At 38.2% G+C, this 25,804-nt stretch overlaps 2 protein-coding genes across 3 annotated transcripts; both read right to left on the bottom strand.

Annotated features, from left to right (window-relative positions):
* Nucleotides 1-424: 424 nt before the first annotated feature.
* On the bottom strand, nt 425-20,614 carry dhx37 (DEAH (Asp-Glu-Ala-His) box polypeptide 37). Of its 2 annotated transcripts, none has more exons than XM_084388589.1 (28): nt 20,556-20,614; nt 19,952-20,066; nt 18,880-19,046; nt 18,687-18,799; nt 18,251-18,596; nt 16,689-16,837; nt 16,518-16,610; nt 15,620-15,716; nt 15,058-15,171; nt 14,876-14,977; nt 14,076-14,190; nt 13,869-13,967; nt 13,024-13,079; nt 12,460-12,604; nt 12,265-12,341; nt 11,082-11,314; nt 10,183-10,294; nt 9,975-10,081; nt 8,833-9,021; nt 8,621-8,745; nt 4,523-4,639; nt 4,251-4,423; nt 4,048-4,162; nt 2,748-2,885; nt 2,553-2,647; nt 2,141-2,214; nt 1,253-1,350; nt 425-759 (listed from the first exon to the last, which is right to left on the bottom strand). In XM_084388589.1, the coding sequence occupies exons 2-28, from the start codon at nt 20,055-20,057 to the stop codon at nt 683-685; spliced, it is 3,432 nt and encodes a 1,143-aa protein (XP_084244715.1). In that variant the 5' UTR covers nt 20,058-20,066; nt 20,556-20,614; the 3' UTR covers nt 425-682. The 2 variants fall into 2 exon arrangements, with proteins under 2 accessions (XP_084244715.1, XP_084244716.1); XM_084388590.1 differs by having other exon boundaries at nt 19,952-20,086; nt 20,556-20,611.
* Nucleotides 20,615-20,882: 268 nt separating this feature from the next.
* gp1bb (glycoprotein Ib platelet subunit beta) lies at nt 20,883-25,550 on the bottom strand. Its single transcript, XM_084388586.1, has 3 exons — nt 25,414-25,550; nt 23,561-23,928; nt 20,883-21,883 (listed from the first exon to the last, which is right to left on the bottom strand). Exons 2-3 carry the CDS (start codon nt 23,899-23,901, stop codon nt 21,598-21,600), a joined length of 627 nt encoding a protein of 208 aa, XP_084244712.1. The 5' UTR covers nt 23,902-23,928; nt 25,414-25,550; the 3' UTR covers nt 20,883-21,597.
* Nucleotides 25,551-25,804: the final 254 nt, after the last annotated feature.

The raw sequence follows: 25,804 nt of genomic DNA, 5'->3' as shown, positions 1-25,804 counted from the left end.
TTTTCACCTGGGTTACATTTGATTTATTTATCATATTTTATTTTAAAATAATGGGTTACACTTTATTTTAAGGTGTCCTTGTTACAGTGTAATTATATATTTAAGTACTGATTAATAATAAACAACTACATGTATTTACTATAGGGTTAGGGTAGGACTAGGATTAGGTTGAGGGCTAGTTGCATGTAATTATGCATAATTTACTGTTATTACTACGGTAAGTACATGTAACAAGGGCACCGTAAAATAAAGTGCACTTACAGTACCAGCACACCATTCCTCAACAACAACGCATGATTTGAGGAATCATTCAAACACACACACACACACAATGTTATAGGTTTGATCACTAACTGACATTATGCTGTTAGCAAACATTCTGTCGCGAGATAAAGGCAAGAAGAGACAGCATGGAGACACGAGGTTGTTTAAAAAAGGAATTTATTTGTTCTGGTGTTCTGATCTGTGAAGATACATCTACAAAAGTCCAGTTTCCACCCAGATGCCTCACGAGGTGCTGACATTCTTCACGTGTCCACAGGCTTTCAGAGTAACCCATCCATGAGGCGTCAGAGAATGAGGCACAAGCAGGAAGATCCTGTTCATTAAAAGTGTCTTACGGCACGCGTGTCATGATGTGCTGGTCCAACATGTGGTCAGAAAGGTCAGAGGTCACTGTATGTCAGATCGGTGGCCAGATTTTACTGACCTTTGCATGAAGAGACTCTGGGATCCACTGACAATACGCTGACATCAGATCTACAGGGACAAGAAAAATACATTTTTGGTTATGTTTAATACACTACTTTTTTTAGTTTAATGTTTTTGATGTTTCTGCTCATCAAGGCTGCAATAATTTGATTAAAGATACAGTAATATTGTGAAATATTATTACAATTTAAATAACTTTTCTATGACTGCTTCATATTTTTGTGGAAACTGTGATACATTTTTTTTTCCAGGATTCATTGCTGGAAATTAACATTATAAATGTCTTTACTGTCACTTTTGATCAATTCAATGTGTCCTTGCTGAATAAAAAAGTTCTTTAAAAATGTCTTACTGACCCCATTGATGACTGTTTTACACTTAATGCTGAAATGGCTTCTTTCCAGCTATTATTTTCACCAGTGATTACAGTTCCACAGTACAGTACAGATACAGTAAAATACAGTTACGGTAAAAACAAAGCATGTTTTCCCACTAAATGAACAAGAAAGAATGAGTCATTTTCATAGGCATATCAACTTACATTTTTTATTCTTGCTCCACGCAGCTTCTAAAGCTTTTCTGTTGTCCACTTTTTCTGATGCCAGCGCCGAGAGAAGAACTTCAGTCCGCGGCTGCAGCCTGAGACACAACAGCAGGAGAGTTCAACAACACACGTTTACACTCCAAACACAAGTCTGTGTGTGTGTGAGCGAGAGAGTGCGAGTGTGTGTGTGAGTGAGTGCAAGAGTGTGCGTGTGAGTGAGTGCAAGAGTGTGCGAGAGTGAGTGAGTGCAAGAGTGTATGTGAGCGAGTGAGTGTGTGAGCGAAAGAGTGCGAGTGTGTAAGAGAGTGAGTGAGTGTGTGTGTGTGAGCGAGAGTGCGAGTGTGTGTGAGTGAGTGAGTGCGTGAGTGAGTGTGTGTGTGCGTGAGTGAGTGTAAGTGTATGTGTGAGTGAGTGAGTGCAAGAGAGTGCGAGTGTGTGTGTTCGAGTGAGTGCAAGAGTGTGTGTGTAAGTGAGTTTGTGTGTGTGTGTGTATGTGCGAGCGCGTGCGCGTGCGCAAGTGAGCGAGTGAATGAGTGCAAGAATGTGTGTGTGAGCGAGTGAGTGCGAGTGTGTGAGTGCGTGTAAGTGAGTGAGTTTGAGTGTGTGTGAGCGAGAGTGTGCATGTGTGTGTGTGTGTGTGTGAGCGAGTGAGTGCGATGGTGTGTAAGTGTGTGTGCGAGAGTGTGAGTGAGTGTGTGAGCGAGTGAGTGCGAGAGTGTGTGAGTGAGTGAGTGCGTGAGCGAGTGAGTACGAGAGTGTGAGTGAGTGAGTGAGTGCAAGAGTGTGCGACAGCGAGTGAATGTGAGAGTGTGTGAGTGTGTAAGTGAGTGAGTTTGAGTGTGTGTGAGTGCGAGAGTGAGTGCGTGTGTGTGTGTGAGGTCTCACTTTGCCCACGTCTTCAGCATGGTGGAGGGTGCCGACAGTAAACACGTGCTGAACTGCTGAATCTTTGGACAAACCTGCAGAAATTCATCCAGGAATGAGTTCACGCATCACTTTCTCTCCTCACATAATTCAATTTCAATTCATGTAACACTACGTAAAACCACCATTCAAAAAGGATTTTTTAAAGAAATGAATACTTTTATTCAGCAAGGATGCATTATTGATCACAAAGACAGGACAGTAGAGATATTAATGTTACAAAAGATTTATATTTAAATGAAGAATGGTTTATGGTTTCCTAATATGGCAAACCTAATCAGGGTGATACAGAACTAGTGTGATCCATGTTTTTAACTTGTTCACATTTACACCACACACACACACACACACACACACACACACACAAATGTACCTGGCCCTCAAGGAAAAACTTTGCAAACAGTTTGTAACGCTCAAGGCCCTCTGGGTAATCCATCTCAACGGCGGGAAGTTTCCAACTGACTCTGACTGCGGAGAGAGAGAGAGACACACCCACATCATGTGACTGGTATTACACACACACACCGAGAGACAATGGTGCGGTTCACTCTGAACTCTGTCCTCTTACAGAAGGTGCTCTGCTGTTGACACTTCACTCGGCCAATCAGTGGGCAGTACCAGGGGGCGGGGCTTTCCTCCGGGACGCTGAAGTGACAGTATTGTGGGAGGAGCCTAGGAATCCACTCCGCCTGAACGGCACAGACGCCTGCGACAAACAAAACACTCGACATATAATTGATGTATATGTAGATAGAGCTGTCACAATTCTGAAAGATTGTTTTAAATAAAAATAAATCTAAACATTTTTTCTAATTATTTTTGTAAATATTATGTAAAATAAATATAATTGTATTGCTTTATATACAGTACTGTGCAAAAGTCTTAGGCATGTTAATACTGGTTTTAAGTCAGTTATTTATATATTTTGCTGTAGTGTGTCAGATCAGTTTACATTTCCAAACATTCTTTTTGCCATTAATTGTAATAATCCAGTGAGATTTGTGTATGCACAAGGAGTCTGACAACAGCCGGTATGATTTTTTCATAAATCAGTTTCTTCAAGCATCTTGGAGACGTTCCCGTAGTTCTTCTGGATTTAGTTTGTCTCAGTTTTTTCTGTTTCTTCATGTAATCAGAGACTGACTCGATGATGGTGAGATCAGATCATACCGGCTGTTGTCAGATTCCTTGCGCATACACAAATCTCACTGGATTATTACAATTAATGGCAAAAAGAATGTTTGGAAATGTAAACTGATATTTCCTACTGACACACTACAGCAAAAGATAATCAAAAATACAGTAAAAATAGTAACATATTGTTACAATTTTAAATAACAGCTCAAGAAACATTTCTTACGATTATGATTATCAATGTTGAAAACAGTTCTGCTGCTATTTTAGTGGAAACTGTTGCATTTCTTTTTCATGATTTTCAGGATCAATTCAATATCTATCTATAATCGGCCACTCAGAGTAAAGGTTTCTTCTGACTAAGGTATTTTCATATTTAAATATTTACAATTGAATATAAACTTTTAAAATATTTATATTTTTGGTCAACTGAGAGTCCAAGTCCACTTTCCATTCACATGGTTTTGAAACCCAGACTATATGAATATCATATTATAGTACTAAATATGATATACTATATATAAATATCATATTTATAGTAATAATAATAAAAAAAACTAGAAATAAATTATTATTAACTATTAACTTAAGTAATTACTAATATTACAATACATATAAAAGTTCATGTCCCAATGAGATTTTCCACTTTGTTTCCAACTGTTTTTGAGACAAAACCTTGATTGAGTGCATTTGAAGGACATACAAGTGTATAGAAGTGACACACAAACACAGACCTTTCATGTACATCTTGGTGGTCTCCATGACTTCCTGGTAAACAACAAACTCTGGAAGTGTCTTATGAAGGGCAGATGATGGGTGAATAAACACTGGATCGTCCAACAGAGGAGTCTGGAACACACACACATATGCATATAGATCTTTGTATAACTGTTAAAATCAAAAGCGAAATCAGAAGCGAACAGATTTTTTAAGGCACCTTGTAGCCGTTCCTCCACTTGGGGTCGAGCAGTTCCTCGGCCTGCACTCGTCTGGCGATGTGATCTCCTAAACCTGCCAATACGATCTGCCGTAAAAACGTCACCTGTGACTCTGTCGGAGGAGCCATCTTATCATCCATGTATACGCCAGCGTCGGCGCACACGGCATTCACTGAGAGAGAGACAGAGAGAGAGATGCTTAAATCATATGCACAAGAAACAGCAGGCAAAGACACAAATAACAAATTGCATGTGTATTTTGTGTATGCACCTGCATTGGTCAGTTGTCCTCGTAGTCTTCGGATTTCCAGCATTGCTTTGAACCGGAGCCCATTTTCCTCACAGAACTGACGAGTGCATCCAGCAAACTCACAAGCGCCGACCGCCCCTAAACACCAATCAACATCACGCCATTTACACAAACCAGACAATTCAATGGCAGAACAAAACAGAAAGCAACTGAAACATGCATAGAAGAGATTGTGGCATTATACAGTGAGGAAAATAAGTATTTGAACACCCTGCTATTTTGCAAGTTCTCCCACTTAGAAATCATGGAGGGGTCTGAAATTGTCATCGTAGGTGCATGTCCACTGTGAGAGACATAATCTAAAAAAAAAAATCCAGGAATCACAATGTATGATTTTTTAACTATTTATTTGTATGATTCAGCTGCAAATAAGTATTTGAACACCTGAGAAAATCAATGTTAATATTTGGTACAGTAGCCTTTGTTTGCAATTACAGAGGTCAAACGTTTCCTGTAGTTTTTCACCAGGTTTGCACACACTGCAGGAGGGATTTTGGCCCACTCCTCCACACAGATCTTCTCTAGATCAGTCAGGTTTCTGGCCTGTCGCTGAGAAACACGGAGTTTGAGCTCCCTCCAAAGATTCTCTATTGGGTTTAGGTCTGGAGACTGGCTAGGCCACGCCAGAACCTTGAGATGCTTCTTACAGAGCCACTCCTTGGTTATCCTGGCTGTGTGCTTCGGGTCATTGTCATGTTGGAAGACCCAGCCTCGACCCATCTTCAATGCTCTAACTGAGGGAAGGAGGTTGTTCCCCAAAATCTCGCAATACATGGCCCCGGTCATCCTCTCCTTAATACAGTGCAGTCGCCCTGTCCCATGTGCAGAAAAACACCCCCAAAGCATGATGCTACCACCCCCATGCTTCACAGTAGGGATGGTGTTCTTGGGATGGTACTCATCATTCTTCTTCCTCCAAACACGTTTAGTGGAATTATGACCAAAAAGTTCTATTTTGGTCTCATCTGACCACATGACTTTCTCCCATGACTCCTCTGGATCATCCAAATGGTCATTGGCAAACTTAAGACGGGCCTTGACATGTGCTGGTTTAAGCAGGGGAACCTTCTGTGCCATGCATGATTTCAAACCATGACGTCTTAGTGTATTACCAACAGTAACCTTGGAAACGGTGGTCCCAGCTCTTTTCAGGTCATTGACCAGCTCCTCCCGTGTAGTTCTGGGCTGATTTCTCACCTTTCTTAGGATCATTGAGACCCCACGAGGTGAGATCTTGCATGGAGCCCCAGTCCGAGGGAGATTGACAGTCATGTTTAGCTTCTTCCATTTTCTAATGATTGCTCCAACAGTGGACCTTTTTTCACCAAGCTGCTTGGCAATTTCCCCGTAGCCCTTTCCAGCCTTGTGGAGGTGTACAATTTTTTCTCTAGTGTCTTTGGACAGCTCTTTGGTCTTGGCCATGTTAGTAGTTGGATTCTTACTGATTGTATGGGGTGGACAGGTGTCTATGCAGCTAACGACCTCAAACAGGCGCATCTAATTTAGGATAATAAATGGAGTGGAGGTGGACATTTTAAAGGCAGACTAACAGGTCTTTGAGGGTCAGAATTCTAGCTGATAGACAGGTGTTCAAATACTTATTCGCAGCTGTATCATACAAATAAATAGTTAAAAAATCATACATTGTGATTTCTGGATTTTTTTTTTTAGATTATGTCTCTCACAGTGGACATGCACCTACGATGACAATTTCAGACCCCTCCATGATTTCCAAGTGGGAGAACTTGCAAAATAGCAGGGTGTTCAAATACTTATTTTCCTCACTGTATATATTTGGCTTTGTTTTTTTTAAGCTGCAGTCTGTAGTTTTTCCTCTGTCGCCATCTCTGTTCGAAATCTGCAATTGCAGTTATTTGCGGAATTGACCCTTCACTAAGCCCCGCCCTCCTTAGTTACGGTTGCTACGCCTGACAAGCTTTCATGCCTGGCACGTCTATTACAGTATGTATGCACCGGTGTCAGACATTCCCAAGGAGATAATTAGTCATTTTTGGCGAACAGGTGAAATATCTGAGAGAGCGAGACAAAAGGGACTGCAGTATGCATTCGAGGGATATAATATGCAACCGATTAGAGAATAATTTAATCAAAATTGAAGCTAAAGCCTATAGGTCTGAGCGCAAGCAGCAGCCGCCTCATTCGCTGAGCATTCAAACGGGAAACACACAAATTGAGGAACAGCTATGTTCATGCACAGCAGGGTGGGTGAAATTTGAAAGTAATCTTATAATTATAAATCAAACCGCTTATCCATAAATCTTGTGGAATGAACACAAGACATTAGCCTGACCACTTTGCAATGATAACATTCACCCGCTTATATTTTTAGCGTGCCAGGCTAATGCTCACACGTTGTGGAGCAAACGTAGGTGTTTTTGTTAATCCTGTCGACATTTAGTTGTGAATGGGGCCTCCCACACTACTTGGTCCACGCCCGGCATTTCTCCCCCTGGGTTTTAGGTTTCGGGAAGGAAAAAAAAAAACACAATCCATACACACAACGCTTCGGCATGTTTCCCTCGCTCGAAAGCTTGCCAGACCTCCCACGCCTAGTTACGGTTGCTAAGCCACGATTGGCCTGTGACGGTTTTCGGGCGTGGCTTAGCGAAGGGTCAAATATCAACGGCACAGCGCGGATGAATCCAATGTTTTGAGGGTAATTTGCGGCTGTCAGTCGCCGCTCCGGTGTGGATACTGGCATTCGGGATCACATACTGGCATTCGGAAAGTTGAAATACTAAAATTACTAAAACTGAAATAAACAAATTAAAGCTAAATATAAATAATAATAAAAAAAATGACAAAAGCACATAACAAAAGTCTAACTAAAAACAGATTTTTTTTAATGCGTTTTTGCCATTCAAATGTTGAATGCCAAAACGGCATTTACACAACAGCAGCATTTTTGGGGCCTGAAAACTTTTGAAAACAGGTTTCAAAGTGCAAGTTTTTGAAAACGATACCGTTATTGCCTTCGTGTAAACTACAAAAACACAAATTTATGCAAATGGTGATGTCATGCGCATTACGTGTTCAGTCTATAGACCAATTTCGAGCCGACGTCACAGTTACGTCACGGCGTTAGCTGGTGGCAAAACAAAGGGAAAAATGGAGGCGGCCAATACAAACCAGCACAGATTCGGCTACATAATAAGGAGCTTAAATTATTATTATTGTTCTTAAATGTCATCTTGTTGTGTTGTTGGGTGCAAGATTTGACGGAGTACAGGCATAATGTTTTCTAAATGATTGTGATTATTTGTGAATCATCTATGATTGTATACATTGTTTTGATTGATTGTGACTAGACTTTTTGAAGAACCTGGCAAGAAAGGGTAATCAAATACATAGTTAAAAAATGTATATGCTGTATCTGGAATTTTAGTAGGTAGCGTTAACGTTAATCCTGTCAGATCGTCCTTCCATTGACTGAGCGTGTACGGGTCAGCCAATCTGGGATGTCCGTTAAAATTAACTTTTGCAAATAACAATCGCGGTCCTGGACAGTGAGTGACCTTGCACATTAAGATAAAATCGGATTTTCTCCAGTCATTATTAAAAAACAAGCTAACAAAACTTGCAAACTAATGTTAGTGAAGCGGCCAGAGGGATCGTTCTGCCACCGCCTAAGCTCCGCCCACAAAAAAACATCACCATGTTTACCAACTGAAAAGGGGTCTATAGGCGAGTAGTGTTTCTTTACAAAGTGATATCGCCATCTACTGGCCTGGCAGCAGAATACAGAATTTTAAACGAATTTTAGTCGTTCTCACGGATGCGTGTAAACCGGGATCGCTTTGACGCCGTCAAAGTTTGTTGTCATCTGTACATGAAAAATGCGAAGGAAAAACGTTTCTGTTTGTAGTACATCGTTGTCGTGTAAACGTACCCTAAATTAAAATGAAACAAAAGCTAATATTCAAAAGCTAATAATACTAACATCACACTACTAGAGCAAAGGTTTCTCAGATTAGACCTGAATGTCTGAACATTTGACATCAACATTCATATCCAATGTTAGTAAAATCAAAGCCATACCCAGCAGAACCATCAGATCTCCCAGCTGCAGTGCCTGTCCTTGACCGGCCCATAACCTCCTCATCTGAACAGATCTGGCTTTTTTCCCTGCCATCTTAGTGCTCTCCTCCTCGCTGCCCGCAGGCCTGATGAACCAGAGAAAGACAGGATGTGAGCGCTACCATTCCCTAATGCTTCTTCTGGACCACAGAGACAAAAGTGAAGTGTGTGACCTGTCATAATCCTCAAAGATCTCTCTGACGGTCATGGCGGCCACTATGGTGATGACATACGGCATACAGCCCTGCTGACGGCCCAGCGCTAGCATCTTAGCGTAACGCGGTGCTACGGGGAACGCAGCCATTGCACGACCCAGAGGAGTTATGGGACACGAGAGACGCGCCCGCTCTATCGCGCCCAAACTAAACACACACACACAGAGAGAGAAACAGGTTAAGAAAGAATATTCATTTTATAATTACATTTTTTTCAGCAACATTATAATGAACATTACTATTTGTGAGCCATTTTTGCTCATACAGTAATGTAATATTTTATAATAATTACTTAAATTCTATAGCTTGATATTACAGATTTTTATAGCTGACTGTAATTAGTTTATGGGACCTACAGTTCATGTGAACTATTTTGATCACATTAAAATAAATATTTAAGTTTTTTTAATTATGAAATATTTAGTCATCTTTACTGATTCAATAATAGTTGATGACCCTTTTGCAATAATATGCAAATATGTGCTAGTTTTCACATTATTAATTACAACAAATGAATTATAGCTTCATAAACATATGAATTTATATTACAGTATTATATATATATAGTGTTTATATTTCTTAATCTAATAGTGAATCAAATTGTAAATAAATCAAATGGTTAAATTTTCAATTTAATATTATTTGAGAAAATATAATTCCCATTTCCCAGTGATATTACAGTTGATTATCAAAGGATTATTTTTCATTACCATTTTATGGGACCTAGAGTTCATATTCATGTGTTTATGAACTACTTTGTTCCATGAACACTTGACAAATAAAAAAAAATTAAATAAAAAAAATGACTGATTTTTTGTCATGAACTTTTGTAATAATATGCAAATATGTTCATATTTAATAAACAATGTACATATTTTACCCTTTTGTGTTCTAACATTTACACAGAAAGGCTATGACATTTATAAGTTTATATCACTTTTGCAAACGTGTGCATATTTAATTTTTTTAAATGTTAACTGGGTTTTTAATACACTGATGTATAATTTTATTAAAAGCAAACGTGGCTGTTGAAATTTCCTTTTGAAATCTATCAGTTCGACTTGGAGGAAAGAGTGATGTGTGAATGAAAGCGAGCGTACCGGCCGCGTCGAGGCGGTTCCTCCAGCGCTCCCAGTGAGATCAGAAGCTGCTCGGCTGCGATCAGCGCCTCGGATGAGGGAGGAGTGGGGAACGGGAAGTTCACAACCTAAACCCACACACAAAACACATAAACAAGAGGAAACCACAACCTGTCATGCTGGGATATAATAGTTAATGAGTGATTTTTATCGCATGATGAAAGGAAACCTTCTCAATGTTGAGATCTTTCATCTGAAGGACGAGGTCATCGACGGGACGCCGCGTGATTTCAGCCTCCGAAAACAAACCGAAATCCCCAAACACAGCAGACGAGTAGAGCCTGTGCACACACACACACACGAATATTAAAGGGTTAGTTCACCCAAACATGAACATTCTGTCAGTATTTACTCGCCCTCTTGTTGTTCCAACCCCTTAAGACTTTCGTTCATCTTCAGAACACAAATTAAGATATTTTTGATTAAATCTGAGAGCTGTCTCACTCCTCCATAGGCTTCTATGGGATCGAAACTTGCCGGCCCAGAAAGTTAGTAAAGACAATGTTTATAATAGTCCAAGTGACTACAGTGAGTTTATCAAGTACTTTTTGTGAGCAAAAAAAACAACAAAAATCACGACTTTATTCAACTCTTCATTTTCTTCTGTGTTTCTCTGAGTGAGTTCACGAAGTGTAACATCGCAACGCTTCTGGGTTGTACGTCAGAACGTAGGCTCACTATTGGCCGACGCTGGTCATGTGTGTGATGCGTGTGATGCTGGCCAATAGTGAGCCTACGTTCTGACGTACAACCCAGAAGCGCTGCGCTGTTACACTATGTGAACTCACTCAGAGAAACACAGAAGAAAATGAAGATTTGAATAAAGTCGTGATTTTTGTGCACAAAAAGTATTCTGGCAGATATCGATTACAGAGAAGCCTATGGAGGAGTGAGCCAGCTCTCAGATTTAATCAAAAATATCTTAATTTGTGTTCCGAAGATGAACTAAAGTCTTACGGGGTTGGAACAACATGAGGGAGAGTAACCCTTTGATACCACACCGTCCAGATCTTCCTCTCACATAACCATTCAGTTTCCTTTAAAATACAACAATGGTCAAATTCTGACCTATAGCAGTGGCCCGGCTCCGTTCTGCCCGCCCTTCCTGCCCTCTGATTGGCTGAAGCCTGTGAGATCCAGGTGACCTTAAAGGCGGAGACGCCTGTCACTCTGTCGTAGAATCTCTTCTTCACACGACCGCAGTCCACAACATACTTGACGCCGGGGATCGTCAGAGACGTCTCAGCAACATTAGTCGCGACGACACACAGACGCGCTCCGGCGGGAGGGGGACGGAAAACCTGAACACACACAGATGAGGTGAATAATACAAACTGTGATTCTACAGCTGAGAAAATCTTTTCATTTCTTTTTTTACATGTCTAAGGATTGAAGTCAATTCAAGGCTACTAGATTTGGAAGCATTGTAACATCATTCGTCCATTCATTTCAGAGCATAATTATTAAAAATACTGTTCACAAAAATGAGTAACACCACAAACAACGAAATATCTTTTATGTTCAGAATCTGTAATCATTGTGAAAAATAACTTCAAACAGCAAATAGTTCAAAAGTTCTTGGATATTATTGGAAAAGAGACATGATCAAATTAAATTTATGGATGAAATGTAGAATAGATATAAAATTTGTATATATAAATAAATAATATTATATGATATTTTATATATATATAAATAAATAAATAATGTAAAAATTGATTTCTATCCCAGGAAAACTTATATAATAATTATAATAAATTTAAATAAATAGGTATAGGATTTTATAATCTAGTTTTTCATGATCTACAAACATTAAACACTATTAATAATTAATAATTAATTAATTACAAATTATATAAATTTATATTATAGTGTTATATAATTGATATTGCTTAATTTAAATCAAATTAAATAAATCAAGTAAATAAAGATTTTCTGTTATTTTAGCCAAATAAAATGTCTTTATATTTAAATGTAAAAATATGGCTGCGGATATTGAGTTTTTCATGAAACACAGAGATTAAAAGCTTTTCAATATTACAAATGATTTATATTTTTAGTATATAATTTTTTTTTTATAAATGAATGAATTTATATTAAAGTATTATATAGTCTATTGCTATATCATAAAGTAAATCAAGTATATCTCCATGCATTTCTAAAAAAAAAAAAAAATTCAATGAAAAGTGAAGAATGCTTGTACAATTATTGTGTTATTCGAGGACACTGAAGTAAGAGAACAGAGAGGTACCTTTGCCTGCTGCTCGGGTGCCAACAGAGAGTAGAGAGGAAGCACGTAGAGCGGGATCGATGGATCCGCCTTCTCTTCTGACCACAGGAAACCACACACCCACACACACACACACACACACACACACACACATTAATTCATATATAAAGTCAAACACAGATTAAACACACCTGCATATATGCAAGACTCTCTAACCCTGATCGCTGTCTGGATGATCACCCAGCTCCAGCTCAAGGTCTGAACCCTCATCATCATCTTCATCAATGCCGGCCTGACGATCCTCGTCCCCCTCGTCCACAGGCAGAACAGAGTAACTGTCCAGATTAATCCTCGGGAGGGACTGAGAGAGAGATTGAGGCAGTGTTGAGAATATAGCCTATGATAGCACACTTCTTACTGCACCAAATATACTGTATAATGCAGAATACTTAGTCTGTGAGACAATAGTATGTGAAACACTGTGTGACAATAAGTGTTTCAACTAGTAATAGTTACACATTATGTTTTAAATTCAAGTGTTCTGCTATCATATCAACAGGAAAATTAGCAGTTTCCTTTACAGCATTTATTAATCTTTGTTAAATGTTATATCATTAAAAAAATACAATTGGTCATTGTTTGTTAATGTAAGTTTACAGTGCATTAACTTAATTAACAAATACTGATACCAGAACTTTAAAATATATATATGAGTAAATATTGAAATTAATATTAGCTGTAGAAGTATTTTTCATTGTTCGTTTATGATAGTCACCATACCACATTCTTTTTCTTTGCTCTTTTTGACTTCTTCAGGTCATCTGTTTCCATTGAATCTGAAAAAGACACAAAGTTTCTAATGTTGGGAAGGCTGCTCATCTACTAAGGAGATTTTCTCTAAACTTTAAGATACAAAAAGCCAATGTAAAGTGTTTTAGTTCACGCTACTCCCCAATACTGTCTTTTTTTTTTGTTAAAGTGCCCCTATTTGGCGATTTTAAAGGTTCCTTGTTTTATTTTGAAGGTGTCCAACAGTAGGTTTACCAGCATCCAAGGTCAAAAACCACCCTGATTTTCTAATAATATACATTGCAGCATCAGCTCTTTTCTCAGTGTCTGAAACGGTTCGATCAAAGATTCAGTCTCTATAAACCCCGCCTTTACGAGATCCTGCCCTGCTCTGATTGGTCAGATGGCCCAGTCTGTTGTGATTGGTCGACCACCTGAAGCGCGTGTTGTAAACCAAGCGCTCATTACCATATCTGAATTTCAGCTCTGCATCTTCCTCAGCACTTGATACACATTGATGCGAATGGTAACGGGTTTTACAGTTTCAATACAAGCCCTTATCCAGTGGAAGTGCAAGCAAAGTGGATTTACTCGAACATTTCGACAACATGAACCAAACTCTTTCAGTCTCAGCGACAACTAAAGTGTTTTAGGGCGGGTTCAGGAGACAATAACTTTATCATCATGCACTTTGATCTCTGAGATCTTTACATAAACAAACAGCTTTATTACACACTACAGGAAAGGTAATACCTCTAAAAACATAATAGGGGCACTTTAAGCATAACGTGTGTGTGTGTGTGTGTGTGTGTGTGTGTGTGTGTGTGTGTGTGTACCTGTGTGCTCTCGGTTGGGTCTGTAAGGGAAAGCCTTCCTCAGTCTGCGACACACAGAATGGACCTCCGCTTGACCCGTCAGAAACACCAGAATACCACCTACGACAACACACACGTGTTCAGACATTCACCATCCCCTGTTGCATATTCATTAATCTGTGCATATAGTCAAGATTTTAGTTTTGCACGTATGTGTGTTTAACCAACCTGGCGGCAGCATACGATGAATCTTGCAGATCTTCCGGAAAGCTTCTCCGGTGTAGTTGTCCATTTGTGTGCGTTTATTGAAATGTACCGTGACCGCAAACTGACGGGCCTCCACCTAGAGACACACACAGTGTTAAAACAGGCATATGCTGGACAAAAGTACTTTTCTTGATTATAACATGAAGTCATTTGTGTCTAGAAGTCTTAAAAACACAGAATGCTCCTCTAACGGTGATATTTGGTTCCCACTAGTACTTGGATATTTGTTGGGAATCAAATTCAAGGAATGTTTTTCTAATAGCAATAAAATCACATTCCCAGAACATTTTTTCGAGACAACCTTAAAATAACTTCTACAGAACCCTAACCATAATGGTTATTTTAGGTTTTATTTTTTTAACAAATAACTACATTTTCTAGAACGTTTCAGAGAGGATTTTCTGCAACAACCCTAATGACAACTTATGCTGAACTTTCTCTGTTGGTTATTTTCAATTAAGAACATTGCAAACGTTTTTGTGTGCTGACCTACAGAACGCTTTCTAATGCAGAAGAAAGGGTTTCTAATGACTTGAGGGAGCGTGAATAATGACAGAATTTAATAATCAATCTGCAGAATTACAAGACCAGCACAACAGCATTTAATAAAGTGTAGAAAATTAGTTCACAGTTGTATTGATCAGATAAAAGCAACTTAATAGCTGAAAGTATTAAAGCAGGATTAAGCGCAGTGTGAAAAGCATGCATAAACTGCCCTATTATTCATCTGACATCTGAGAATGACTATAGAAACGTGACACCTTGATGACCGGAGGAGGAGAGCGGAAGAGCCTCTTGTTCTCAGTGAAGTCCTCCACACGCAGCGTCGCGGACATGATGATCAGCTTCATGGGTAAACCTTTCTGTGGATCACAGATCGCATTACACACACGCCCAACACACAGCTTTAACCCTGAACATCACACACGTTCACGCGTGTTACCTTGTTGCGGAGGGGGACGATGCGCGACAGGAGGCCGATGAGGATATCTGTGTACACGCTGCGCTCATGAGCTTCATCTATGATGACCACACTGTATTTCTGCAGCAGGAAATCCTGAAAAACACACATCAGGACATGGATAGGAGGGAGAGGAAGGAGGGGAAGGAGACGCATCATGTTCAAACTGTAATACACTTTTAGTTCTATAGTACATTTAATACGGAGATTTTTGCTTTATTACTTGATAAACAAACCAATCATAGAGGTTTAGCTGAAACATACACACCTAAGGTCATTTTCATGAGCAATACTTGACATTTGACCTCTGGTGAAATCTAAACACTGACTATATCAGGATTGTTAGCAAAATCTTTGGAGAACATCCAGGGATATACTTTTTGCACACAAAAAAGTCTAGTCTATACAGTATACACTTTACAATATTATACTTAGGCAAGCTGAGTATAATATAGTACAGCTTTAAAAAATAAATAAAAAAACAATACATAGTATGCATCATATAATATCAAATATGTGGTGCATGTTTGTCCATATGGGTTACCTTCTGAATTTCTTTCAGCAGAACGCCATCTGTCATAAACTTGATCTTTGTGTCATCTGTCACATTCCCTTCATACCTGATCTGATAAGACACCACCCTGAACACACATACACACACTTATTTCAGTTAAAGCTGCTCACACTTCATGCAGGATGTTTGTTAAAGGTCTAAAAATAACCGCACACAAATGCAACAGTAGAGTGGGCTTAACAGAGCGGCTTAAAGTCAACATGAGGTTCATTTTAAACCGTAAAACTGCCTACATAACAATCTGGATAAAAAAAAGCTAAATTCTGTCGTTATCGTTCAAAAGTTTAAGGACAGTATTTTCTTTTTTAAATGAATTGATACTTTAAATAAAATAAAAAATTTCATACATTTAAAATGTTACAAAAGATTCTATTTCAAATAATTCTTTGATCAAAGAATCCTGAAAACAAATGAATCATGGTTTCCACAAAAATAGTCTTTAACACTGATAATAATCAGAAATGTTTCTTGAGCAGCAAATCATCATATCAGAATGATTCCTGAAGGATCATGTGACACTGAAGACTGGAGTAATGATGCTGAAGATTCAGCTTTAATAAATAAATTACATTTCAAAATATGTTAAAATAGAAAGGAGTTATTTGAAATGTACATTAAGTTTGACAAATCTAAATATTTACAATGTCACTTTAGGTTGATGATGATTATTATTGTTACTACTACTACTACTACTACTACAACTACGATATAGTATAATAATAATAATAATCTGCATATATTTAGTCTGATAATATATTTGATAATATAGGCGTTTGCTAGAGTTTTATAAAAGAAATAAGCTACTCGAGGCTGCTCGGTTCAGGGATTTTAATCACTGCACGGCGTCTCGTGGATTATTTCTTCATACCGGCTGGGTAAGTTCATCTCAGTGGCGACACGCTGAGACATGCTGATCGCCGCCACTCTCCTGGGCTCCGTCACAGCAATGATGCCAGCGGAGCTGAGGAACAGAGGGATGAACCGTGAGAGGCAGACGACACAGATGACACACACATCGGCTCGCCGGTTCCCATGTTACCTGGCGTATCCCGCCTCATACAGGAACTGAGGAACCTGAGTGGTTTTCCCACTCCCCGTCTCTCCACACAGCACCACACACTCGTTTTCCCTCACCGCTTCCATGATCACCTGCTCCTCCGCCAGGATCGGCAGCCTCAGACGAGCCTCCTGCAATTCACATGAAGAGTTACACACACACACACTCCGAAAAAAAGAGCCAAATGCAAGTAAAAACCGGAATAGAGAGGTAAATGAATTAACAAAATTAGTCAAAATATTGGTCCCACTTTATAGTGAGAGTCTTTAACTACTATTACTAACATTTAAATGAATAGTGTACATACATGTTAATATACTGTATTTTTTAATACCTGAAGGTAATTACATCTATAATAAATTTCTGTAATACATCTTTAATTACGCCGTTGACACCTTAACCAACCCATATCACTAAACCTGTCCTCACCTTACCCACATAGCAGAACAAGCGATCTGCAATACAACATGAACACAATAACACATTTTACCTAACAAATCTATTATGCAAGTACATAGGAGTTAGAGAGACACCTAATATAAAGTGTAACCAAAAACTTTATTAGGAACAGAAACTTCACAGTTTAAGAGTGAATGATGATTCAGAACTGAATCAGATCAAAATGATTCAAATCCAAGAGAGAACTTCACTTTACTTGAATCCTTTATGTATGATCAGCATTATATCCCTAATTTACATTTCAATGCATTATATGTTTCTATAAATAATTGTGGACAATGTTAAAATGCAATATAATATTTGCAGATTCATTGTTACACACAAAATTGGTTGTTTTTCATGTGTTTTGATGCATTATACTTTTTAAAGGTGTAAAGCTGAATAGATAAGTATTTTATTGTAATGCATTATAAGGCATAAGTAATATATGTATATATACATTATACATGTATATATAATGCATTATAAAAGTATTCTTAATGAATACACCCAAAATTAATGCATTAAGAATCCTTGTATAATGCATTATATGTAAATGCTTCAAGTAATGTATTTATAATTATATAAATATATATCATATTTATAATTTATATAAATATATTTATTGTATATTTTGCTGTTTGTTTGCTATGTAAACCAGACTTTATGCCGATAGTGAAAGGTCTGGTTACACACACACACTTAAACGCTAGTCTAAAGTCACCATGAAATCTAAATTGACAAATCTTATTTTTTTATAAAATATTGCAGTATTTATTATAAATGATTTATATAATTTATAATGAATGCATATCACTATTTTTTAATTCACATGCCTCATAATCTTAAATCAAAATAACTTCCCCTCCCTTTTTCAGAGACATCTCTTCTCTTCTCTGATAGGTGGATCAACCTGTCACTCACATGAGATCCACCAATAGCAAACCACAACCATCCAACCAATTCCCCACGAACAGACTCAAGCCCCGCCCTACACTTATTCTCGTCCCGGAAGCCGTTTCAATCTTATATACGTCACAATAGACAAGAAAAGACTCTCTCAACTTCTGTTTCATGCTGACTTTAAAACAATCTGGTTCCTGTACCTGAATCTCTGGAAGTCGGTCAACGGGAATAAACACGGCGGGTTTACAGTCTTCTTTCTTACGCGTTTCCTCTTTAACATCTTCTTTCTTCTCTTCTTTAACATCCATCTCTTTCGGTTTCACCTCCTCTGTCAGCGCCTGTTGCTCTTCTGTGGGTTCTTCCTCAGGGGCTTTTTCCTCGTCTTCCTCAGATGAGTCGGATCCCTCACTATCATCCTCCTCGGATCTCTCTTTCTCCTCCTCCTCCTCATCATCATCCACCGCTCTTCTTCTCTTTCTGTTGGCTCCGCTCAAACTGCTGATCCTGACAGTAGATGAAACACCTTCCTGATCTTCATTCACAGATCTGCAAGCACACACACGAAACAGAAATGTGTAAAATGATAGATTTGTCCACATCAGCTGCTCAGAAGTGGTGTATAGGTTGATCTCTTACTCTTTGGCCTGGTAGAGTTTGTCTCCGGTGCCGAGTTTAGAGGTGGTGTACAGCAGTTTGAGCTCGGATTCGGGCAGCTGAACCTCAGCTAGTTTAGATAGTATCTCTGCTCTCTGTGGAGATATTGTGAGAAACATAAAATCACTTAGAAATAACAAACAGCATCAACCACAGATTCTCTCTCTCTCCTTACATGGGATTTCTTTTCTTTCTGCTCCAGAACTTTCTCCAGGTTCTTCCTCTGTTTCTTTGTCAGGGCTCTTTTCTTGGGCACGGGACGCTCCACTTTTTGTTTCTTGGTTCTGGTGGCGGGCAGAACGAGAACGTTACAGTCGTCTACTCCTTTAAGCTCGGCTCCATCTGCACAGAATCACGTTACAACACAACAACGTGTGTGAGAGAGCAGACAGACACACTAAATATCTTTAAAGAACAAGCTCTTCAGCTGCTCGTGATGCTCCTACTGTACTTTACCATCATAAAACTCTTCTATATGATTCAGTGGGCATTATAATAATCAGTCATACATCTAAATGAATAATTGGTCAAATGTAGAAACAAAAGAGCATATTATAGTATAAACAAATTCTATTCATATTATAATATTTGTTCTTTGATCTTAATATAGTAACTATATTATTCATCATTATCATCTACATTAATGTGCTGATTCCTGCTTCCCTGCTGTCGAATTGAATTTTCACAGAGAGAAATATAATACATTTACTGTGTTTGAAACACTAAATCTAAATAATAAATGACAATAATACTTAAAAATTGTGCTTTTTTTGCGACAAATTTTACATTTATTTTTAATGAATTGGAAGCAACAACAAAAAAGAATTTGATTAATAAATGAACACAACAAGCATACATATTCATCTGTAAATATACACCAAAACTGTTTAATTCATTGTGACCAATAGAAAGCGTTTTATGGGTTTCTTTGCTCTGTTAAACACAAAAGAAGATGTTAAAGAATGATGATGTTGCTGGACCCCATTGACTTCAATAATATGTTTTCTTCTACTATGGAAGTCAGTGGGGTCCAACAACTGTCTGGTTACCAACATTCTTTAAAACATCTTTTGTGTTTAACAGAGCAAAGAAACTCATACAGGTTTGGAACAACATGAGGGCGAGTAAATGATGACAGAATTTTCATTTTTGGATGAACTATCCCTTTAAATGAACAGTTTCCACTTCTTTTTGCATGGCTAATAATATCCTGTATTGCAGATCTTATGATCAAGCATGCATCTTACCTTGTATCTCCACCTGCACATCTGTCTGTCTGTCTCCAGCAGTTTTCTGCACAGATGTGCTCTGCTGTCTGCCTTTCCAGTTATATTTCTTTCTCAATCTGCCCATGGCAGAACTCTACACGCCAAACACAGAACCTGTCAAGAACATATTTCACGAGAAACTCTGCAAGTGCCATGAAAATAAAGTCACCGTGCAAAAACATAATGATCTATAAATAGGCTTCATTTAATTCGTGCAAACATTTTACACGTGTTTTAATTTGGGGATGAAATGTGACATCGATATATGAATGGACATCGTGTTTCACCCCTGACAATCTCATCTTTTACCACTCATTTGAACTGATTCGAGTATGTTCTGTTATAATGTCAAATTTGGCGATGATCTTATCATAACTGCTCGTGTTACTGCTAGATGTTTACACTGCTCGAGATCAGCTGACAAACTAACACTCATTAAAACACTCAAAATCACTGACACTAGAAAGGCTCTACTTATTAAACATACACGACATTGACAAGGATCATTACGTCCTTTATATGCATACAAATAATTATAAGCATTTGCTCTAAATAATACAGTAACAAAATCGGAAAAACTCACGTGTCGATCCTGTAGTTATGTTGTGCAACTTTAAAATGAGACCGACGCGCTTCATCAACGATAAAAGGTTCCGGGATTCATATTTTCCTCCAGTCAGTGAACTTTGACTGAGAAAAACATTTAAAATATTATATTATATTATATTTGTAACACTTTTGTAACGAAGAATAATTCCGTGGTAGAAGAGATATTGTATCTCAATTGTATCTTCCTGGTTAAAAAAAGAAGAATATTGTGCCTTGTTTGTTTTGCGACAATTAAATAAAATTGTTATGGAGTTGGAACCAATAAAATAAAAGGATTAAGAAAACCACACAAACCTGTAAATATGCACCAAAATTGTTTAATTCATTTGACCAGTGGACCAGTTTACAAAAGAGTGCAATTTTACAAAGACAAGTACAAAAGAGAGGGATTTATTCCTAATTTTTCTAAATTAGGGTAGCTTAATTTACAGTAAATATTACATTTAGCATAATAATACAAATAAGCATTTTATTATTTTTATTTTTTTTATTGCAAATGAAAGGATACAGACATTAACAGTGAGAAGAGAGGAAAAATAGTAAAACAAGGGGGTATACGGACATCAAAAGAGACTAAATTACGCTACACAAATCAATACAATATTACATTTTGTCAATATAAAAAATTAAAGGTTCTTTACAACAGACTCAAGGATATAATTTGTTTAGGGACTTTATATCAGAGGAGAATATTCTAAAATCAGGATTATATTGAATGGTTCTGGCTTTATGAAGATGAAACTTGCCCAGAAGACAAAGTAATAATACCGTAGGCTATAATCAAGATTAACATTGTTAGAAAAAAAAAAAAAAAGATAGATTCTGTCATTTGTTTTAAGCCTTTGTAATCACATGACTGGAGAAAGTATGCAACAAAAAGGCAATAAGATGAAAGGTAGGCTAGTCGATCTTTAAAACAGTCACACTTTCTGTGATCATTAAAGATGAGGTGTGCATAATGATTAGGATGAAATGAACAGTTGTTTGCTCTTGGTCTGGTTTGTGAGCGTCTCGTCCTACATGCTCCTGTCTTTTAGCATGACGTATTCGTTACTCGGGGTCGCATGGTCTTCCGGCGTGAAGGTCTCCGCAGCCGTGCGCGTGAGCCGCTCAAACCGCCTGAGGAAGAGGATGACAGAGGCCAGAAGGAGCACCTGAACTATGATGAAGATGAAGAGGCTGATCTGTGAGGCCAGAGCCAAATTACACGGCCAGTAGCGACACGAATCCAGAAGCTCCTGTTCAACCAGATACACGACCAGGCGCCCCCGCAGGTGAGCGGGAGAACTGCAGGTAACGTTCCTGGAACACATGCACAATCAACTTATGTTTCATTTCAGTTTCATTTCAGCTAACGTCCCTTACGTAAATAAAGCAAGCTTTTCGTGTGTTTTCTCGGGAGAAACATCTGAGAAGCAGGAGACTTTAAATTCATTGCTGTCTCTAGGAGACACCTTTTCTCAGACTGAAAAAAACAAAGCCAGAATCAAGCCAGAAGTGCCGAATGTAAGCCAGATTTGGCCCAGACTCTGTTGCTATCTGGGTACTGTTTTAGTTTTTTTTTTGTTTTTTTTCAGTGTACTGAAGTGGAGATTTCTGGCTCAGTGTGTGAGAAGAAACTAATTGTGAAAAACAGCCTTTAAAAATATATGTTTTGCATTTGAAATTTAAAGACGTATACAACCTAGAATAGATAAAGTGAAATAAAATGTTGTTTTGCTTTCCACCAGTCTGAAATGCATAAGCATTATGGGAAGCACTCAAGTCTTCCCATTAAAGTCCAACTGAAATCAAAATGGACCCTATTTACTTTGTTAGCGCATATTACTAGTCTTGTGGTGAACAATTAATCCGTGCAAGTTAAAACACGGAAAAAAATGTTTTGGCTTCGTAATCTTTAATCCAAATCTGAAAATGCCCCTCCTCTCTGCATTGGAGGACCTTCCCTGATGACGTATGCTTGACGGCTTGGGTTGAGAAACGCTTAACCACTCCCCTCAAACCGTTAGTCTGTAATGAGCGAGAGATGGAGAGGAGGAGCGCTTGAGTAAAACCCTGCCCTCTGTTCAATATTCCTTTTCACTGGGAAATACGTCACAGCACTGGAGAAAAGTCGTTTGCAACTTCCGGTTCACGCGGACTTTAAGTCTTCAGACTTAAAGGGTTAGTTCACCCAAAAATGAAAATTCTGTCAGTAATTACTCTCCCTCATGTTGTTCCAACCCCGTAAGACTTTCGTTCATCTTCGGAACACAAATTAAGATATTTTTGATTAAATCTGAGAGCAGTCTCACTCCTCCACAGGCTTATGGACACTATAACTTGCTGGCCCAGAAAATGTATTAAAGAGATCGTTTAATATAGTCCAAGTGACTCCAGTGGCTCAATCTTAAGTTTATAAAGCGACGAGAATACTTTTTGTGCGCAAAAACAAACAAAAATAACGACTTTATTCCACTATTCATTTCCTTCTCTCTGTGCCTCGAGTTAGTTTACGTAGTGTTTTAGCGCAGCGCGTCTGTGTTGCACGTCACCACGTAGGCTCACTATTGGGCGATGCTGGTCATGTGTGTGATGCGTGTGACGCATAGTGGAATAAAGTCGTTATTTTTGTTTGTTTTTGCGCACAAAAAGTATTCTCGTCGCTTTATAAACTTAAGATTGAGCCACTGGAGTCACTTGGACTATATTAACGATGTCTTTAATACATTTTATGGGCCAGCAAGTTATAGTGTCCATAAGCCTGTGGAGGAGTGAGACAGCTCTCAGATTTAATCAAAAATATCTTAATTTGTGTTCCGAAGATGAACGAAAGTCTTACGGGGTTTTAAAAGTAACACTGGCTGCATGCAACAATGTAAAATTCGTGAAAAATAATGTGTTTTTGAACATCTAAGCATGAAAACCTATTCCAGTAGAGCCCAAAAACAAAGAAATATGCATAATATGGGCTCTTTAATATCTCATCTATACACTCACCGCATGGACGCGTCATTCCTCTGTTTCAGCAGCCATCCTCGGAGATGAAGGATGCCGCAGTCACATGACCAGGGGTTTCCGTGCAGGACGGCCAGGCGCAGGGCGGGCAGCGAGTCCAGCAGGCCGCTGGGCAGAGCCGTCAGGTGGTTGTCGTTCAGGAGGAGTTCAGTGGTGTGTGGAGGGAAGGAGGAGGGCAGCGTGGCCGTGGTGAGACCGCGTTTACTGCAGTCCATCACACCGGCGTTACAGGAACACACCTGAGGACAAGCAGCCTGAGCCACCACCATCTCACTGCCCAGCAACGAGAGGATGACCTTCAACACGAGCACTGCACACCTCATCCCAGCACACACACACACACACACACACTGCAGAGACAGACACATCCATCCATCAATCAATCAATCAATCATCACTAGCTTTATATACGCTCCGTGTCTTATTGTCAAGTCAAGTCACCTTTATTTATATAGCGCTTTTTACAATACAGATTGTTTCAATCTCTATTGCAATACATATATATATATATATATATATATATATATATATATGTTATGTACTGTATTGCAAAACGTAACATATATATATTCTGCTTTACAGAGATAACAGGAAAATAATGCAACAGAGTTTGTTTCTAGAAGAAAATAGCATCACAATCCAGCTTAAGTAAGTTTTGTTGTAAAAAAGTTATTAATTTAGTTCATTTATATATATAATCAGTTCAGTTGTCATATAATGGTGTCAATGCAGGCAGATCAATAATATTGTTGAATATTGAATGTCCCCAACTAAGCAAGCCAAAAGCCCAAGGCGACAGTGGCAAGGAACCAAAACTCCATCAGTGACAGAATGGAGAAAAAAAACTTGGGAGCGATTCATTAGTTCACGACGTGTGCAATAAATTATATTTTGTTATCTAATGCAATGACATTCTGATATTTTTAAGTGTCCAAATATTTGCTGGGGCCATGTATGGAGTGCAAAAACTGAATAGACAGGGATGACTGAGCTTATCTGGAATTTCAGGAGGGGGAAAAAAAGGAAGCAAAGGGAGCAGGGAAGACAAAGATAAAAAAAAAAAGAAAAAAAAGTACCAGGACGATACAAACATTTCATGGTCACTGTAGAGGACAAAATACAATACTATGAATGTAATGCACATTTTAAGGTGATATTGAATTACAAAATTACAACAAAATGAATATAATTAACAACTAAATATTAAAATGTTATTGGATATTGCAAAACCATGGCAATCGACATGCATGATGTTTTTTTATTTATTTTTTATTATTAAATGATGATCATTCTGTATAATATTGTAACACCAAAGTATGTTAATTATTTTTTCATTATTGTTATATTTTATTCACATTAACTGTACACATTGTCTCAGCCTAACAGTGTCTTCATGCATTTTTATATTTTATTCTTTAATTTTATGATTATGTTTTGTTATATTAGGATGTGTGCACCGGATGCTTCATTTACCAAGAAACATTTCCAGTGTGTGCAAGTACACTCTAAAGTTCTTTCCGATTCATTTTATTTTAGATTTTATTTTATAAAATAAAGTAATAATACAACTCGGTTATACATTTATCCTCAATAAACAATTTGTATAAAACAGAATTTGAACCATGTCTTATTTCCTTCTTATTTTATTTAAATATCTCAACAACACGTGTTTAAAACCCCTTTAGTTCACTGAGGGTCCCAATGGGTCGTGATATTGGATGAATATGTCATTACCAGCTAAATAAATCAAGAGTAAATTATATTTAAGTTATAGAACTCATGCATATCATTTGTTCAAATGTGAATTTTGAGTGAAGTAAAAGTAAAGTTCTTACCAGCGTGTCAGTATCAGTCTGAAGACTACAGCATCAAACACAGCTGGGTCACACTGATAAAATTAGCTTAATCACACACACACACGCGCGCGCGCGCACACACACACACACACACACACACACCGCCCCCTAGAGGAACATGTGACAGGAAGTGGGCCACACTTTCATTCTCTGATACTGGGACTTCCTAAACGCTTTTCCTTTTCTCTCAGTCAAACACAGGAATCATCCACTATCTGAAACATACTGAAAAACACCACATTTCACATTCTGTATTTAAACAATAAAATAACTATATTTAAATTGTCTTATATATGATATACCTTCTGACATCATGACTGAGCAGATACCGACCAATCACATGAATATGAAACTAGCAAACAAATACAAT

The sequence above is a fragment of the Rutilus rutilus genome, assembly GCF_951802725.1.
Source record: "Rutilus rutilus genome assembly, chromosome: 19".
NCBI classification, from domain to species: Eukaryota; Metazoa; Chordata; class Actinopteri; order Cypriniformes; family Leuciscidae; genus Rutilus; species Rutilus rutilus.
Note: the sequence above shows the minus strand (reverse complement) of the source record. Positions and strands in the feature narration are given on the sequence as shown.

Bases quoted from the DNA above. Each gene is read 5' to 3' on its own strand.
- dhx37 (XM_084388589.1), bottom strand. From the start codon at position 20,057: ATGGGCAGATTGAGAAAGAAATATAACTGGAAAGGCAGACAGCAGAGC. The intron at 12,342-12,459 runs GTTAGAGAGTCT...TCCTGTGGTCAG, and splicing joins TCATCCAGACAGCGATCAGG to AAGAGAAGGCGGATCCATCG. The intron at 4,424-4,522 runs GTGCATACACAA...TCTCTCTCTCAG, and splicing joins AGGACAACTGACCAATGCAG to TGAATGCCGTGTGCGCCGAC.
- gp1bb (XM_084388586.1), bottom strand. From the start codon at position 23,901: ATGAGGTGTGCAGTGCTCGTGTTGAAGGTCATCCTCTCGTTGCTGGGC. The intron at 21,884-23,560 runs GTGAGTGTATAG...CATGTGTTCCAG, and splicing joins AGGAATGACGCGTCCATGCG to GAACGTTACCTGCAGTTCTC.